Source organism: Nothobranchius furzeri, chromosome 12, assembly GCF_043380555.1.
Source record: "Nothobranchius furzeri strain GRZ-AD chromosome 12, NfurGRZ-RIMD1, whole genome shotgun sequence".
NCBI classification, from domain to species: Eukaryota; Metazoa; Chordata; class Actinopteri; order Cyprinodontiformes; family Nothobranchiidae; genus Nothobranchius; species Nothobranchius furzeri.
Genome location: NC_091752.1, coordinates 56,676,489 through 56,694,401, shown reverse-complemented (window position 1 = coordinate 56,694,401; position 17,913 = coordinate 56,676,489). Strand labels below are relative to the sequence as shown.

Genomic DNA, 17,913 nt, shown 5'->3' with positions numbered 1-17,913 from the left:
GCACCCTCTAGAGTCCTAGAACCCCCCCAAGGCGCTTTACAACACAATCAATTATTCAGCAATTCACACACACATTCACACACTGATGTTGATGATCTACAATGTAGCCAAAGCTGCACAGGGGCGCACTGACAGAGGCAAGGCTGCTGAACACAGGCGCCACCAGTCCTTCCAACCACCACCAGCAGGCAAGGTGGGGTAAATGTCTTGCTCAATGATACAACAGCAGCATTCTCTGGCAGGAGCCGGGATTGATCCTACAACCCTCCGATTACTGGACAACCCGCTCTACCTCCTGAGCTTCAGCTGAATATTGATGTGCTGCAGCGCTGACACACCCAGACTATGTTATGGGTCATCTGTCAGGACTGGAAGACACAGTCATAGATCACTTCTGAGGATGTTGACTGAGAGGATGGATGGAGAGCAGGAGCTATGATGATGGCTGATGATTATACGATGGGGAGATTAGATATGTCAGCAAAGAGGGCTCTTTTGTTGGTTCAGTTCTCATTTTTTAGTAGAATTCCCAATCTGGTGATGAGACAACTGAGGTATTGATCACTATTAGATCACACATCTCCTCTGCTATTATGTAGAAAACGTCCCAGGCTTTCTAAATAAGACATTTAGTTTTTATTTAGATTCGAGGGAAAGCAGTCCATAAAGTTGGTTTCTAAGGATCAAAATGTTATTTTTGTTTCAGTGTTTTGCTGTAATCTTGACACAGTCACATCAGTAAAATCCACTATTTTTTCTATATTTTTATTCCATTCAAAAATTATAAAATAAAAACAAACAAATAAAATATACATAATCATGTTGAAAAAAAACACACTTGAATGAAAAGGAGCAGATAGAAGAAAAAATTCTTATAATTTCTGCCCCTTTTTACAAAAGAAAATTATCCGTCAAACATACACTATGTTATAACCTCCATCACTTTGTAATTTTTCTGTGTAATCATTGACATTTTAATGAACATTTTCATAATTGCTCGAATTTATACATTTTTTAAATATAGCAAGTGAACTTGATTCTGTTATTTCCCCTTTAAGGACATTTCACAGTCTTACATCTTTTCAGAAACATTACATTCCTTCATTTTGGTTTTGAATTTAGTTTTTTTTAAAGGCATCAGTTCCTTTTATCATGTATCCACTCACTCTCTTGTGAAACATTTTCTGAATATTAGTTGGTAAAGTACTCGTATTTGCTCTGTACATTATTTGCAATATTTTCCGCTCTTACCAGGTCAGGAAATTTCAGTATTTTATATCTAATGAAAAATGGATTAGTGTTCTCTATAGTTACTGTTATTTATTATCCTTTTTTGTAGAGTTGACAGCAGTTGTGTAAAGGTTTCACATGTTGCTCTCCAAATTTCTACACAGTAAACTAACTATGGTTCAATCAGAAAGTGATACAACGCTACTAATCCAGAACAATTTGGTAGAACCTTGACTCTATATAATACTGCTATGGCTTTGGTAACGTTCCCTTTTATATAACTTATATGTGATTTCCAAGTGAGATCCTCATCGAACGTAACTCCTACAAACTTGGTTTCTTTTACTCTTTGAATTTCCATTCCATCTTTTGTTAAAGATACATCACATCTTTTTTTGTTATTAAACAGTTTAATGTTAGTTTTGTACAGGTTCAACGACAGTCTATTTATGTCAAACCCTTTTTTTTGCCTTTATCAGTTTACTGTTTACCACTTGAGTTACTTCATGTATATTTAATCCTGAATAAAACAGTTTGGTATCATCTACAAATAAAACTATATCAAGTAGATTTATTTATAAGGTCATTAATGAACAATAATTAGGTCCGAGGACCAACCCTTGTGGCACTCCTTAATGATTATCACTCAATTCAGATCTATCATCATTTATTTGAGCAAGCTGTTTCCTATTGTCTAAATAACCATTAACCCAATGATGAGCCACACCCATGGATGTAATTTTCACTTTAGAATAGGGCTGCAACAACGAATCGATAAATTCGATGAAAATCGATTACTAAAAGCGTTGGCAACGAATTGCGTCATCGATTCGTTGTGTTGCGCAACTCTTCCAAAAGCCCCCTCCCCTCCTGCCCGCCGTTGCGCGCAGACCGGTGGAGAGCCGGCAGGTGTTTGTAAGAGGAACATGGCAGAAGCAGCGAGACCCCAAAAAAGTAAAAACTTCTAAAGTTTGGGAGCATTTTCAGTTAAATCAGGCGAAGACATGCAACGTTTGTAGGTCAGACTTAGCATGGCACGGGGATACTACGGTGATGATGCAGCGTCTTAAACGCAAGCATGTCAGAATCATCAGCGAGGAAGGAGAGAGCTCGGTGTCCGGGTAAGTAAAAAACTTTTCAAAAGTGATTCACCCAAGCCCCGGATTATTACAGGCTAGACATGCCCTAAGCTCGTAAAAAAAGTCTATAAAATTGTAAGCGCGACGCTATTAGATAGGCGGGGGGGGGGGGGGGGGGGGGGGGGGACTCGCGCCGCTGCGAACCGGTTCCGCCGTCACATTCCCGCAGAAACTGGTTGATCACACCGGGGCCAGACTGCTAACATGTGGCTTTACAACCTCGGTGTCCTCACAAGCGAAAACGCTTTTAAAAGGGAGGGAGGAGTCCTAACTGTTGCTGCAGGCGTGTTGTGTGCGTGTAGTTATATACTGGTTAATATATTTTTGGGTTCAGTTGCTTTCATGTGTCCTAATGTGAGTCTATTTGGGATGATTGGAATGATCAGCAGCATCTCTTGATGTGACTTTAAGGCAGTTGCCCAGGGCATCATCACAAGGAGGATGGCATTCATTTACTTTTGTTTTATTTGGTATTTTTCAGTCATTTTTGGAAATAGTGATTAATTCACAGCCTATGTTTAATTTCATTTAAAAATTAGTTGTTTGACATCCCCAATTATAATAAATGTCTACAGATGAGATCAAACAAAACAGATGAGAATTGCCCTTAAAGAGCAAGTCACCCCCAAATAAACTTTTTTTTGCTGATAAACTAAATAAACGAGTGTCTAATCGTGCTGCAGACACGTGTCGTCAATAATTTGGCACTTCAGTGCATCTTAGTTAAAATTTAAATATTCTGCCTAAAACTGGCAGTGTTGTGCCGTTGTCAGGTAAAAACTCTGCACTGTATTTTAATTTAAATCTGCCACCGCTATTGGCTAAGAAGTATGCTATGATGTAAACTGGTACATTATGATGTCACAATGCTGTCGTGAGCCTGAGTGTGTGTGTATTTGTTAGCGGCTCCGCCCTCTCGGTCTGCCAGGCAACAGCATGTGTTGCATTTTTCAAACATGAAGCGGGAGTGGAGTTAGACTCTGGTAGGGGTTGACTTGCTCTTTAAGCTGTTTAACTTGGACCAAGCATTTTAGGTCACAGATAGGTGTAGCTTAAGGTCTCTGTCTATACACCTTATAAGACAATTTAGGTGATGGCATGTTGGTTTTCTGCTATTGAACTGTTTTCTAATAATGTTGTGTTTAAGTGAAGGAAGGAAGGAGAAAAATAACGTTTCCCTAGCAGTTTTAAAAAATGTCCCTATGTAATCCGATTAATCGATTAATCGTGTCGAGACCCCATCCGATTAATCGATTATCCAAATAATCGTTTGTTGCAGCCCTACTTTAGAAGTGGGGGGGACATGGGGGGAGGGACATGGGGGGAGGGTATCTTTACAGTATGCTCTAATGGGAAACAGGCTTCAACACAAACAGTTGTTTTCTGCTTGGTCCTAGAGCTCAACCAGTGTCACTTTAATATAGCGTAATATTGTTTTTGGATGGTAAAAGGTGCAGCGGTCAAAACTTGACTTTGGAAAAAGTGTGTGTGTGTGTGTGGGGGGGGGGGGGGGGGGGATGGCGGGACGGGGACATGCCCCCCCCCCCCCCCAAAATTACGTCCATGGCCACACCTCTTATTCCATACAGATGTCATTTCTGAAGTAGCCTTGAAGGATCAGTGACATCAAATGCTTTCTTTAAGTCAATAAAAATTCTAATGAAATAGTTTTTATTGTCTATTGTTGGTGATATTTTATCTGCTACATCCATTACTGCCATTGTTTAGAATGTTTGGTTTGATTAAAATGTTTTTATCATTTTAAAATGATTTTAGGAAGAATCCACAATCAGGAAAAACACTGTTCCCACATAAACGTGGCCTTCTGGAGATTTTCTTGTGACACTGAGTGTGATTTCCTCCACAGACACCTGCTACGTCCTCTCGTTTGCCATTATAATGCTGAACACCAGCCTCCACAATCCCAACGTGAGAGACAAGCCCCCGGTGGAGCGCTTCATCTCCATGAACAGGGGGATCAACGAGGGGGGAGACCTCCCAGAGGAGCTACTCAGGGTGAGGCTTAATTAGACAAATTGAGTCATGCTCTGTGTTTTTAACAACAATGTGCAGGTAGGTGTTTAATGTCTTCATTGATCTAGCCCATATAAAACCTCAAAGTTTTAATTTCTCCTAATTTGTCTCAGTTTAAGAACGTTTTTCCTTCTTTACTTCTAGAATCTGTATGACAGCATCAAGAGCGAACCCTTTAAGATCCCAGAGGATGATGGGAACGACCTGACGCACACGTTCTTCAACCCAGACAGAGAAGGATGGCTGCTCAAATTAGGTTAGTGTCCCCCGGCGTTCAGCTGCTGGGGGAATGAAGGACATCCAGGATAAACGAGTCTGTTTGTTCTTGCATTATTTGCTCTACTACTGTTGCTTTAATTGACAGCTTGATTTGCATCATGGAGGTATCTGGAGGAGTGGGATGGCTGCTTTTACCACCCAAATGCATCATCTGTATTCATGTGCATGTATTTGGCTCCAAAGTCAACTACAAATCTGTCACAGTGGCTGCAATGCTTGTTGGTTTGTGAGCCACAAAATTACATAGGTGAAGACTTCTGGCCAAAGAAATCACCGAACTGTGCAAAATAAAAAGTTAAACACACAATTAAATCAAATAATATAGACACAAACTTGTATTTTACCACTCATGTCCACGTTTAGCTAACACTTTTCAGCTTTTACATCAATTCTATTCCAATTTATGTATACAATGCCAAGTCATCCACAAAGTAAACATTGTAATTGAATTTACTTTTTAGTGCATTGAGCTCAGATCATTATTTCAATTAGTTAAGTTTCCTACGTAAAGAAAATCAGCAGAATGCATCAAGTCACTGACTTGTGTCAGAGACTTTAGAGCAATCCCCATATTAAGCAAGCATGTTGTAACAGTGGAGAGGAAATCTCTCCTTTAGCAGAAAGACACCACCAACAGAACCTGGCTCAGTGTGAGCAGCCAGCCTCTGTCACCGACATCAGTTATAACAACAATATGGTTTATTTTTTGGAAATCATATGAAGTCTCCAAACTTCACAGCCCACGGGGGTTCCTGGCTCCATCTTTGAGAACCACTGATCTAACACAACAAGTGTTACTTAAGGAGCAAGTCATCCCCTTCCAGCATCTAACTCCACTCTCCACTGCTGTTTGAAAAATGCGCCACAAGGAGGTGTGGCCTGGCAGACCGAGAGGGCGAAGCCGCTGACAAACACACACAGGCTTATAGTGGCTTTGTGACATCATAATGTACCAGCTAATGTCATAGGGTACCTCTTAGCCAATAGCGATGGCAGATTTTAATTCAAATTCAGTGCAGAGTTTTTACCTGAACACTGACAGTTTTAGGCAGATTTTTTTTATTTTAACCAATATACACTAAAGTGCCAAATTATTGACTACGTGTGTCTACAGCACAATTAGACACTTATTTATATAGTTTTTCAGCAAAAAACGTTGATTTGGGGGTGACTTTCTCTCTAACGAAGGCATTGGGGGAGGAGAAACTCAGCTCGTTGAATGAACAGTTGTGTTAGAGAATCTGAAATATTTGAGTCAAAAAAACAGAAAATTACTCTTTCTGTCACAGATGTGTAGAAAATAATGAAAGTTTTTCCATCACACGTGGACAGTTTCCTCAGGAAGTAAAATCTTCCCGAGGCAGACTATAAAAACAGCCTCTGGATTGCATCTCTAGTCGAATCCGTTGTCTGGAGGAGATTTCTGCAGTTTCTACCACAACAATAATTCTACCACAAAAGTATTTGAGTTTTAAAGTGCAGCATCTGTGTGAATTTATTCTTACTTTATGGCCCAAACACATGTCTGTTATTATCCTTTATAAGGTAGTTACTAATCATTGTGGACTGTGGTTTAAATTCTTGTAGTAATTAACCTTTATTCTGAGATGTTTATTCATGTTTCCTCGCCTCAGAGAAATTCTTGTGCTTGTTGACATGAACTTAGACAAACTAGAGTCAGATATACTCCTATTGTTGGATTTAAAAAAGAAGTAAATAAAACAGATAAAAAAAATGTTGCTTGTTCATTCCAACATTTGCACCCTCCTAGTGCTTAATCAGCTCTTCCAGCACGTGATGCACAATGCTTTTGTTTGTGCATCATTTTCAGATTATGAACCTTTTGAAAAGCCTCCCACTGCACTTAGAGGAGTGTGAGTGGGGTATACACACTCATTTGTTTTGCAGCTCTTCTGTGCTCCATCTGTTTCTGATCAGAGCTTCACTTCACCTCACTGTTCCTCCAGCAGCAGCTGCATTACATCATAGCGTCAATAATATTTGTTCTGTAACTTTTAAAGTTTTACTGACGAGTATGAAGAATGCTCAGCAGCCTGAGCATTGTAAGGGGTCAGGGCCACTGCAGGTGGTTTGGTTTATTACCTTGTTCATACACACACACACACACACACACACACCTGGCATTGACCTGTGCATTCCTCTGACTACCATCTCTCTAGCCTGATCCAGCTCCTGGACTTGGATGCAGAAAGGCCCTTTTGTGGCCCACAGAGCAGACATGATTACATTGTGGGACAGCTCCTGCTTGGAGCCATTCCTGCACCAGTTCTGACATCGATGGGTCTAATTTACTCCCTAAAAATAAACCCAGAAGGATGAGGTGGAATAAATGTCTTCTTAGTTAATCTCTCTGTGCAAAATGGAAATTTGTCCATGCAAATTCAGCAACATGGAGTCTGTTGATGTGAAACCATGCGTGGCACAAGTGCATTGGCAATGCTGAGGCAAAGCCATATTCAGTTCTCAAACATTCAAGGACTAAATGTTTAGATTTGTATTTCACACAGTAGTTTGTGGGTTTGCACACATTTTAAGAAAATCTGAGCCTCAACTTCACATCCTTTGTGTTTTCCTTCAATATGAAGCTCTGCAGCCACTGCCAGAGGCTGAAATTTGCTTCAGACCAGCATTTTTGGACGTTTCTGCTCACTGCTTATAGTTAGGTTATTTATTTATTTTTTTTGGAGTGGAGGCGAGGGGAAGGATGTATTTTGCACAAATTATTGTGTGAGGTGGTTAACGTGCTGTGGGGTTTGCTTGCTTTGTTGTGCGTGGATGTGTGTGTGCTCCTTCGGGGTTTGCTTTAGCGCCACGTTGGGTTCATATCAGCCTCTGACCGAGTTCCTGTCTCCTGAGAGCCAAAGAGTTTCTCTTTTCTTTTGAATCCTGTGGCCATGAAAAATGAAGAAGCAAATTCAGTAATAATTTATCAGCAGCTTGAGTCATCATTTAACTAAGCTTGAAGTTAGAAGAGATCGTAGTGGTAGATTGTAATTGCTGCTTTCAGAAAATAATCTGTTTTTTTTTAACACAGCACACAATCAAATCAGAAAATTGGAAGATTGAATGGCATCTATTAACTGGAGTCTTCTCTTAATTTGTTACAAGCAGAACTTTGCAATCAAATGTCCCCAAAAGCAAAGAACACAATAGAGGCTTACGACTTTTCAGGGGGTAGAGAGGAGGGGTGTTCAGAGCAGTTTCTGCTCGTTACACAACAATAGACATTCACAGCTTAAGCCCGACGCTCCCATATTCCAGTCAGAATTGACAAAGCTCCTCAGATGAGAAGCGAAATGTCTTCAAGAAACCAAAGAAGTCCAGTTGCCTTCATTTGAACCCTTTTGGATTACCATGACCTGGATGACTGAGAATCTTCACCAGCAATACCCCCTTAATTTAAATAATTTTCTACAACATTTAGATAGATTTTTCTAGAGATTAATGGTAAAAACTACACATTGTCTCTTTAACATTTATGGACTCACCCATCTTGGCTCATGACGTGGAAGGCTGTTGTTGGTTTAATGTCCAGGAAAAAGCAGAGAACATCTCGACCAGCATAAACTAACTATTAACATTAGCAACTCCACCACACAGCAGAAGCTCCTCCAGACTTGTGTTATTTTTGGAGATGGGATAGGGTTAGGGTGACTTGCAACATCCACGTTGCAAGTCAGTGGTAGAGTCGCATTGCTGTTATCCAATCCGAGGCAAGATGTCCAAATATCAGGAAATGAGACTCCAAAACCTGCTGTCTGAAGCTCAGCTGTGATGTGGGCAACTTCTAGTTCCTAGAAGTTCCTGGTGCGCCGGTATATTTCTCCCCCACGGAGAAGGATTTACAAGTCATTCAATCCTACCAGAGGCCATTGCAAATGTATTGATGAAAAGTAGGGCTTCAGCTATGAAACATTTCAGTATTTTTATTCTACCGAATTCTCCATTGATGAATCGAGTTTTCTATTTGACGACATTTCAAGTGAAACAAGATTGGTCTGCTGCTAAAAATATGAAAATAAAACAACAAAATTATAAAACTATGTATTAAACTTGTGTTGTCTAGTTCCCTCGTTCCCGGTTATTTCTAGTTGACACATATTTTATGGAACAAAATTTGAATTACATTTCATTAACATTTTAGGTTTGTATTAATATCACTCATCCTAGTCTAAATAACAAATCTAAATATATCCACATATGATCAGTAGAATGTAATTATTTCATTAATATGTTCAGTAGTGAGCTGCTGGAAATGCAAAAAACATTTAATTTCTACTGGTAACATTGGAATGGTGGCATATATATTTTATTATGTACGGGTTGGTAATATAATCCAATCTAAATTGATTCAAATTTTGTGAATTACATGCTAAAACGGCTTGCCATACTACCTGCTGCGGTGTGAGGAGCGGACTCATAGCTGCAGCTCTGCCCCACACTGCTGCAGACATCCGCAAATAAACGGGGAGGACGGTGGGGCTTTTTCTTATGCTTGTAGAGTTTAGTCATTCACAACCATCGAGTTTTTTGGAACACCAGTAGCTCATGAGCGGGCTACGCACTAGCTTAGCATTAGCAATTCTGCTCGTAGTTTTAACTCTGGATTCAAATTCAATTCAATTCAAATTCAAAAATACTTTATTAATCCCAGAGGGAAATTGATGCCAAACTTGGGGCCGTTTCTGCGTTTTACAGTAGGTTTGTGTCTGTGGGTTTCTTTGTTTTCCTCCACAGCACCTAGATCACCACATAGTGCGCCAGCAAAATGTGTTCTGACTGTGGTGCGCACATTTAACGAAGCTTCGAATCTTTAAAAAATGAGTCGAAGAATTTGATGAATCGAACCATTCGTATCATTCGAAGATTTGTTTCAGCCCTAATTAAAAGAGTGAACCACACCTTTAAGAAAAGCTGCAGAAATCCTTTGTTGTTTATGTTTACATGTTCATCAGGATCTTCGGTGGATGCAGGAAATTAAATTTAACACAAATTATGAAAAGTATTAATGTTATTTTAAGCAATAATAAGTAAATCTAGTAGATTTGGGTCTGTCTCATTTCCTGCTCTTTTGGCTTCCTGTCCGGAGATAGCTGGTCTGTCATCATGGCCATCGTGTCACCTTCTGCCTCTCGGTCTCTCTTCCTGTCAGGTGGCCGAGTGAAAACCTGGAAGAGGAGGTGGTTCATCCTGACGGACAATTGCCTCTACTACTTTGAATACACGACGGTGAGTCCTGAGCCAGAATGAAACCCTCGACAGAGCCGTTCTTCTTGTTTTTAGGACAAGGAGGTGTTGCTGTTTGAAAGGAAACACAAAACAACATTTAACCAGGATTTTGTCAGTTCTTTAGGATAGATTCAGCTTTTTTTTCCCGTTTTAAAACCTTCATTTTGCATGTGGATGCTAAACAGGCCTGATTCCAGTTCAAATCTCTCGCCTGTATTTTCTAAAATACAGCAACAGTTTTTCTCAGTTCACAGGATATGATGCAACAAACCATTTAAAACAGTTACAATCCAGAATTAAAAAAAAACATGCATTTTTCCTGCCAAAACAGGATACAATAATGATAATCAATATTGAAATAATCTTAAATCGTTGCTGACTGTTGTCATTTCAGTCATTTATACCTGGTTAGGAAAACCTGTAAGTTCCTGCTGCAGCCTCAGCAGTGTCCTCCCCCTCTACCCTGGTATTATCCTTCAGGACACTGTCATTATGTCCCGTCCTCCAGTCTGACTGCTGTGTACACACATTACCTGATCCAGAGAGGACAAGAGGACAGGGGAGGGAGGACGTGAGGTTGATTTCAAAGCCTGTAGACCGCAACAACATGGATTCTTTACACACGTTCTGTACTGTTTTTGTCTCTTTGACCTCCTCTTTTAGGACATTTTACATGTTTTTTTTTCTTTGGAAACATTTGAATGGTTCTTAAGGCCTGATTTTCATGTCGCTTGTACTTTGACTGTCTAAAAATCCTCTCACCGGGTTGTTCCGGCCCTCTGGAAATCATTTATTGATCCATCGAGTTTAGGGAAGCGTGAGAAACTTGAGACGACTTCGGTGACCAGAGTGCAAAAAAAAGAAAAACTGTGAACAAATTGAAACTCTATAAAATGTCACAGTAAAATTTGCTATGACATCAAACTTTTCAAATAACCTGGAAATATGTAAAACCACTTGGAACAGTCTCATAAGTGCCCGTTAAACATGATTACAGCTAAAAATGAGCATTATCATGCAATTTTGTGCCTCCAACTAGTAAACGTCCAGCTTTATAATCTACTTCTCTGTTAATAAATTACTGTCGTCATTAAATTATTTGTGCTTCTTTCTCATCTTCCTTCCCTGCTGCAGGACAAAGAACCTCGTGGGATCATCCCGCTGGAGAATCTGAGCATCAGGGAGGTGGAGGAGCCCAGGAAACCCGTCAGTATTCAAACTTCACCCTAACATCATACTTTAGGTTACTGTGTTTTTAAACGTAGTTCTTGACCCCTCTCTAGAACTGCTTTGAGCTGTACAACCCAAATCACAAAGGTCAGGTGATCAAAGCCTGCAAGACGGAGGCAGATGGACGCGTTGTTGAGGGCAACCACGTGGTGTACAGGATATCAGCGCCTACGCCAGAGGAGAAGGAGGAGTGGATTAAATCTATCAAGTAAGAGAATAATATTATTAGGAATCTTAACAATGGTAACAGTTTAAATGCTTTTAGTGTACAGATTCATCTAAATTTGAAATGCTGACTCCAGGCAGGTGGAATTCCAGTAAGGCATGATTTTGTTTGAGAAACTTCCGACTACAGAAGGATGAGACCAGACTTTTCTCATGGTAAAGGTCCAAAATCTGTTCAACTGGTGGGCTCTTTAATAAAGGAGGATTTAGCCCTATCTGTCTGTTTTGGTTACATAAACAATCAAGCAGAACTGGTTTTCTCAGATCATCCTCAGAATCTGATTTATTAAGTTGCAGCTATTCAGATCTGATTTGAGTGTTTGTGTTTCACCAACGTAGCTGCAAAAACTGCTGCTTTGATGCAGGAGTCCCAAAAGCTGCTTTTTAGAGAATTTTTGCTGAACGTTCCTTCTTGTTTGTAAGAATAAAAAAACAAGCCTCTCCACAGATTTGTTTACTTTGTGCATCTTTGTAAAAACCTTGGTTTAATATGAAATGCGCCAGAGTTCATGGTGAAATCACTAAGCTTCTTCGCGTTTTTGCAAACGAAAGCTTATTTATAAGATCCGGTTTGCTGAAACACATCTTCATGATTTCGTTTGAACTCTAAAACAGAATAAAGAGTAAATGTGTTCTGCAGCGTGCCTTGAGTTGCTGTAATATTGTGAGTCTCTGTTAGTGACCTAAATACTGGTTGCTGTGTAATTGCTGCTCTGAAAATGGTGCAATGTCAGGGACACTTGTCTCAGCAGAACAAAGCATATTTCATACTGTAATGCTGTGCAATCTCCCCTCGTCCTCTCCATACCATCAAAAAGCACAATGAGGGTTAAGTCGCTGCTCGCTAAACCCGGAGAAGTGGCTCCTAACTGGGCTGATTCATTGGCAACGATGGAGGGCAACAAACCACAGCTTGCATTTCACCAGAGGGGGTCAGAGAACTCCGGTTGTGTGGAGATAAAAGGCTTTTTATGGAAATTATTTCTTTTTTATTCACTGTCATCGCAAGAGGAGCTGATCACAGAGCCAGCACACTATCTGCTCATCAGGAGCACTGTTCCACATGAAGCCTGAACAATTGGTTTCTATGTTTGCATTTTTAGATTTAAATCCATTCTAAATGTGAGGGATTTTAATTATTTCAAGGAGAAAAAAGAAAGACAAGAGATGTTAAATTAGTGTGATGGTAGAGTCATTGTTTCATGAGACTAAGCTGTTGAAATAGTCGGAGAAAAGAGCGGTACAGTCATCGTACGCGGGCTCTTCCCTGAGCGTGTGGTGCTACAAAGGGAATGGGAGAAATCCGCAGCAGGGGGTTAGCTTCTTCTTGCTTTGTGTTGGTGCTAACGTGATTTAGCAGCCGTGAAACTGGGCTTCTCAGCAGAGCCCAACTGGCTTCCTGACTCGCAGGCTCTCGTTTTCACCTCTCAGAAATAAAATAGCAGAGGGGGTGATTAAAAAGTGGTAATCTGGAGAGCCATTGTTTGGCCTGATTCAGGCTAGTAAACCTGCAGGGGAGTGAGAGGGAAAGAGCGGGACTGTTTGCTTTACCACGTTTTTTGGCTTCTGGAAGAGGAAACCCAGAAGAGGCTCCTGAAAATTGGAGAGAAAACTGGAAACCGTGGAAACTGAACTAGGTCACCACACAAACTCCCTCCGCCCCCTTTTTCAAAAAATGTTTTGATCTAGTTAAGGCAGGGGCCTGAATAAATGTTTCCGTATTTTCACATCAAAGCTGTTTGAGACCCTCCTCTCACGTCTTTATTTAATTTCTGTCCTCCTTTTGGTTGGCTTCTCCAGGGCCAGCATCAGCAGAGACCCCTTCTACGACATGCTGGCCACCAGGAAGAGGCGCATCGCCAACAAGAAGTGAGGAGGGACAATTCACAATCCACTCCGAAGGCCTCCACCTTTCCCTCCTTGAGTTTATGAACACATAAATGGCCGTTCGCCACAGAAGTGACTGCTCTAACCTCGGCTTCTTCTCTGGACGTTCTGCCCGCAGTCGTCAGGGAGACATCTCTCACAACTTGGGGGGACAGCGGAGCTTCAGGAAATCCGTGGAAGCGGAGCAGCAAAAACCAGCCTGCTTGTGTCGTGTTGAACTCATCCGTCCGTCTCACTTGTGTCGGTGTCTTTTAAAGCACAACTGCCATGTTTCAGGTGCACATGCATGCATGTGAGGTAAAACTGGCCAATATTTTTGTGTGTTGGTGTGCAGCATCTAGAATACGTGTGCATGAGAGATGCAGGTGTTTCCTCCACTGTGCTTTATTTAAAACATTTAAACAGAAGAACTTATAGGAAATTTAGATGGATGCTTTCATTGTGAGGAGTTAGAGGAGGGAAATGGACGTGTTTTTGAGGGTTGTTAGTGGAATCAGTGCATCTCGATCTGGTGCTGAATTCTTCTCTCCAGGTGACCTGCTCAGAGTAACCTCAGAAAAATAATCAAACGCAGGTTCTACGTGGAGGATTAGTCAGCTGGGCTGATTTCATCTCATTATGTGAAGGAGACTTTTAAAACAAGCACACTTGTGTATTTTATTTGAGGATTTGTGCTTTTGTTGAGGATTCAGATTCAACTTGCTTCTCAGATTGGAAGTTTTATTCCTTTATCAGAGCTGGTCGATTAGACGACGTTCCCACCAACAAGTTAAAGATTGAATGATTAATGCAACAAGAGGGAAACTGGCTCACCTTTGATACTGTACCATTTTAACAGTTGCAACTTGGCTTAGCGAAGCCAAAACTAGCTGCACATCTTCATTTGACACAAATGATGAGCTATCAGAGTGAATAAAAGTAGGTATTTTGTACATAATTGGTGCTATCAGCACTAGCTTTTGCATATATTCAATAAAATAAATAAGGAATTTTGGTCAGATTGACATCGTCACTGAAGCATAGCTTTACTCTGATTCCTTCTGAATCGGAAAACCTTTAACCAGCTTTTAAATGGACCAACATTTATTTGAACTTTAGAATCACTTTTATTTCACAGTCTCTTCAGCTGGGTTTGATTTCTAACAGTCCATTAGGTACCAGTCTGATTAAGCTTTTATTATTTGAGTTTTCTTTTCTGTAATGTAAGTGGACATTAATGTATTGCTGTGATTTGTTTGCGTTGGTTTCTACTCCTAAAGATCCTTGCTTGCTTTTGTGTTCCTGCTTTATGAACTTCAACATAATACTCGAGCATCATTTTTTAAATATTTATTTTCATTTGTGAAATGGTTTAATACTCCCCTGTAAGTGTTGAATGATGTTTGTATATATCCTGTATAGGTTTGGCTCGGTGTGTTGCTGGATGCACACGTGTGCGTTAGCTGAAGTTTGGGCTCTTCTTTGCCTTAAACACAATCACTTGAAGGTTAATGATGATGAAGAGAATTTAGGTCAATAACTGACTAAATTGTTCAAAAGCCATGAGTGAGAAGAGAGATGGTTCTATTTATGATAATGAAAAAGATTATAGTGAAATGTTAAAGATGCTGATAATATCATTGATGTCAAAAACACCAATAGTTTTCTATGTGATTGTAAATTACAACATTAGCCTTGTGGTCAGGGCTTGTTTTTATTTCCTGCAGCCTGTGAGAGGCTGTAGATGCATTAACTTTTATATTCTGTGTAAAATCTGTTGGTCACATTTAGTGTATCTACATAAAGTATACATAAAGCTTCAAGCTGTTCCGTGTATTCATTATTGATGCTTGTCCTGACCCACTTTCTTCCCATTAATAACAATTAAACTTCCCTAAATGCTCTGCAAGGCAGCATGATGTATGTTCTCACAGTTGGGAAAGAAGTCCTGTGTAAATACACCTGGCTGAACGCAACCAGGTGAGTAAACAGGAAATAGAACCGATATGGTCTGAACACCTACAATGTGTGGAGAAATGATGCCCTCTAGAGGATGTTTGTTTAATTGCAGAAGGCTAAACTAGCGCAAATGCACATTTATTTAAAGAGAAGATCAGATCTAATAATCCTAGCAATTGTCAGTTTCAAAGGAACTACAGATCATTGATGATTGGATCACAGTGAAATGATCCAGTGCATCGAGGATCAAGTGGCAGACCAAGGTCGGTCAAGCCCCAGATTATGAGTCATGCATTTGAGACTTGGAAGGTCACCTCTTTGGAGGGGAAAGAGCCAGTGAAGGCGCTGGAACTAGAATTCTTGGGTTTGGCAGTGAAGGAAGAGGAACTTAGACCCAGGAGGTTGGTAGCAAATATGTTTACTCTTATTCTGGACTCTAGAGGAAGGTGGAAAAGGGTGCAGGTACTTGGGAACCTGGGGGTTGGTGATGAAGACAAAAGGGGATGTGGAACTGGACCAGAGGCCAATGGTGAAAATGGAAGACTAGGACTCTGCACTTTGGAGGTCAACAGCAGAGAAGGCACAAAATTAGATTCAATGGGTAAGAGGCGTGGGACTAAGGAGGTCCGTAGGGCCACTTTTGGATAACTAGAGTTTTTTACAATTCTCCAGACATGAAAGTAAATTTCACTATATTCAGTCTCTTCGTGACAGCGCTGTTGCATCTTCTAAATCAACTGTTCCATCTTTACTGTCGTCACAATTTCAGAGGAACTTAGCAGAGGGCAATATTTTCACTTCTAGCCCTTCACAAATTGACGGTCTAGTTCATAGTGTTACTTCTTCTTTACGTGTGGCATTAGATGATGCTACAAATGTAAAAAAATAAAAATAAACTAGATAAATTGCATTTCTTGCAGAAATGCTGTTTGAATGCTGGATAGCTTAAACTGTTAGCTGAATCAGCTTAATAGCTGAACTGAAGCTGAAACTAAGCAAAACTGTCAAAATGAGCTGGATGTATTGAAAGATGTAAGCATAAAGCACCAACCAAGTAAAGCACAAAAAGTAAGTGAATAATTGAGACAAACAATCCTAAACTGAAATCTGTTAACATTGTATAAAAATCTGGACAGCTAAAATGTCTAAACACATGTTATTTCAGTAGGACAAGTTTAACAGTTTATTATTTACATTTAGCTGAACTGTGAAATTAGCAGCATATGCAAAATTTGGAAACTGATTGCTGAAGTTGCTGAGTAGCTGAAGTGAAGCTGAAACTAATCTAAACTGTCAAAATGAGCTGAATGTATTTAAAGAGCAAGTCACTTCAAAATCAACTTATTTTAGCTGATAACTAGTATAAATGAGTGTCTAATAGTGTTGTAGACATGTGTAGTCATTATTTTTGCATTTTGATGCGTTTTCTTTGAAAACTCTAAATTCTGTCTACAAACGTCAGTCTAGTGCCGTCTTCAGCTCAAAAGTATAGAACACGTTTATTTTGAGTCGGTATTAGCCAATGGCTAACGAGAACAATGCTACGTATTTCAGAAAAGTACTACTATTGGGCTCGACACACGGGAGGCGACATCGCCTCTCCTCCATTCATTTTCAATGAGACATGCGCGACAAAGCGATAATTGCGGGTCTCCCTCCTACCAAGCGAAACGCGAAAAACGTGCTTGTGAAATTTTGCGCTCGTGCACGTGTCGTGCACAGGTGACCCAGCGACGCGATCCCAGAAAGTTGAAATATTTTCAACTTTTCATTGCTGTCGCTCGGACGAGGACCAATCAACGGAGGTTTCATTCACTGACCAATGAGCGGACAGGACGCTCCGTACACCTCCGAGCAAACACGGAGAAGAAGTTGATTATTATTATGTTTTATATAGTAAAATCAGATGTAAGATTTCACATAACTCTAGCAGGCAGCACCTTGTGAAACATCATATCTACCGCTTTATTAACTCTGAACCGCTTAAATAACCTTAATTCCCTCCAACCTGACACAGCCAAGCAAAACAACAGAAGTTTCGATTTCGCCATGGAACAGAATGCGTAGACTGCTTTGCCGCTGGCCGCTGCCGCGGATCGCCTCCCTTGTGTCAAGCAGCTCTGTAGCTGTATGTTATAAAAGCACCGCGGTCTCAACCAGCCTTGCAGCAGTCGGGGGCTCGTAAGTGAGTTGTGCTGTAGTTAGCATTAGCATTGTGTCAGAGTCCCAGCAAAACTTCTAGTATTAAAATCATTTAGTTCGAGTAGCTTGGCCGTTAGATTTTGTAGTTTAGTATTTTTTACATCAGACTCTTTCACCAACTTGTTGGAGCTTGAACCGGTTATGTTGGTTTGAAGAGCATTTCACAAATTAGTCCAAGCCATTCCAGTAATTAGCCGGATCCCGTCGATTGCCGCTTCCCCAAAACGAGATTTTGGGCCCAATCTGAGGTGAGTAAGCTAAATAATTACTTTTAACAGCTTCTAAGGATCGTTCTCTAACTGTAATTTTGCAGCTATATTTGCTATATACCCTCTTGGTGGATCCAAAAGTCAGAGGTCGGATGACCGCTTGCACCGGAGGGCTGTAGAATACCGTGGTACCGATCCTTTCAGTCCAGAGATGTCTCGGGTCACGACAGACGAATGGAATCGAGCGCCTGGGACTCTTAAGGAGTCTAAACAATATCAGCGTATTCTGC

General features: G+C 40.5%; 1 protein-coding gene across 3 annotated transcripts in view; it reads left to right on the top strand.

Annotated features, from left to right (window-relative positions):
* The window catches only part of LOC107376516 (cytohesin-3), an 88,524-nt gene extending 74,777 nt beyond the window's left edge, over window positions 1–13,747 (top strand). For all 3 annotated transcript variants that reach the window (XM_070542740.1, XM_015945642.3, XM_015945641.3), the window contains 6 exons: window positions 4,237–4,385; window positions 4,548–4,659; window positions 9,856–9,932; window positions 11,067–11,138; window positions 11,216–11,370; window positions 13,188–13,747. In XM_070542740.1, the coding sequence (XP_070398841.1) occupies window positions 4,237–4,385; window positions 4,548–4,659; window positions 9,856–9,932; window positions 11,067–11,138; window positions 11,216–11,370; window positions 13,188–13,260 (638 nt within the window). In that variant the 3' untranslated portion in view covers window positions 13,261–13,747. The remainder of the gene's footprint in view (window positions 1–4,236; window positions 4,386–4,547; window positions 4,660–9,855; window positions 9,933–11,066; window positions 11,139–11,215; window positions 11,371–13,187) is intronic.
* The last annotated feature ends 4,166 nt before the right edge of the window (window positions 13,748–17,913 follow it).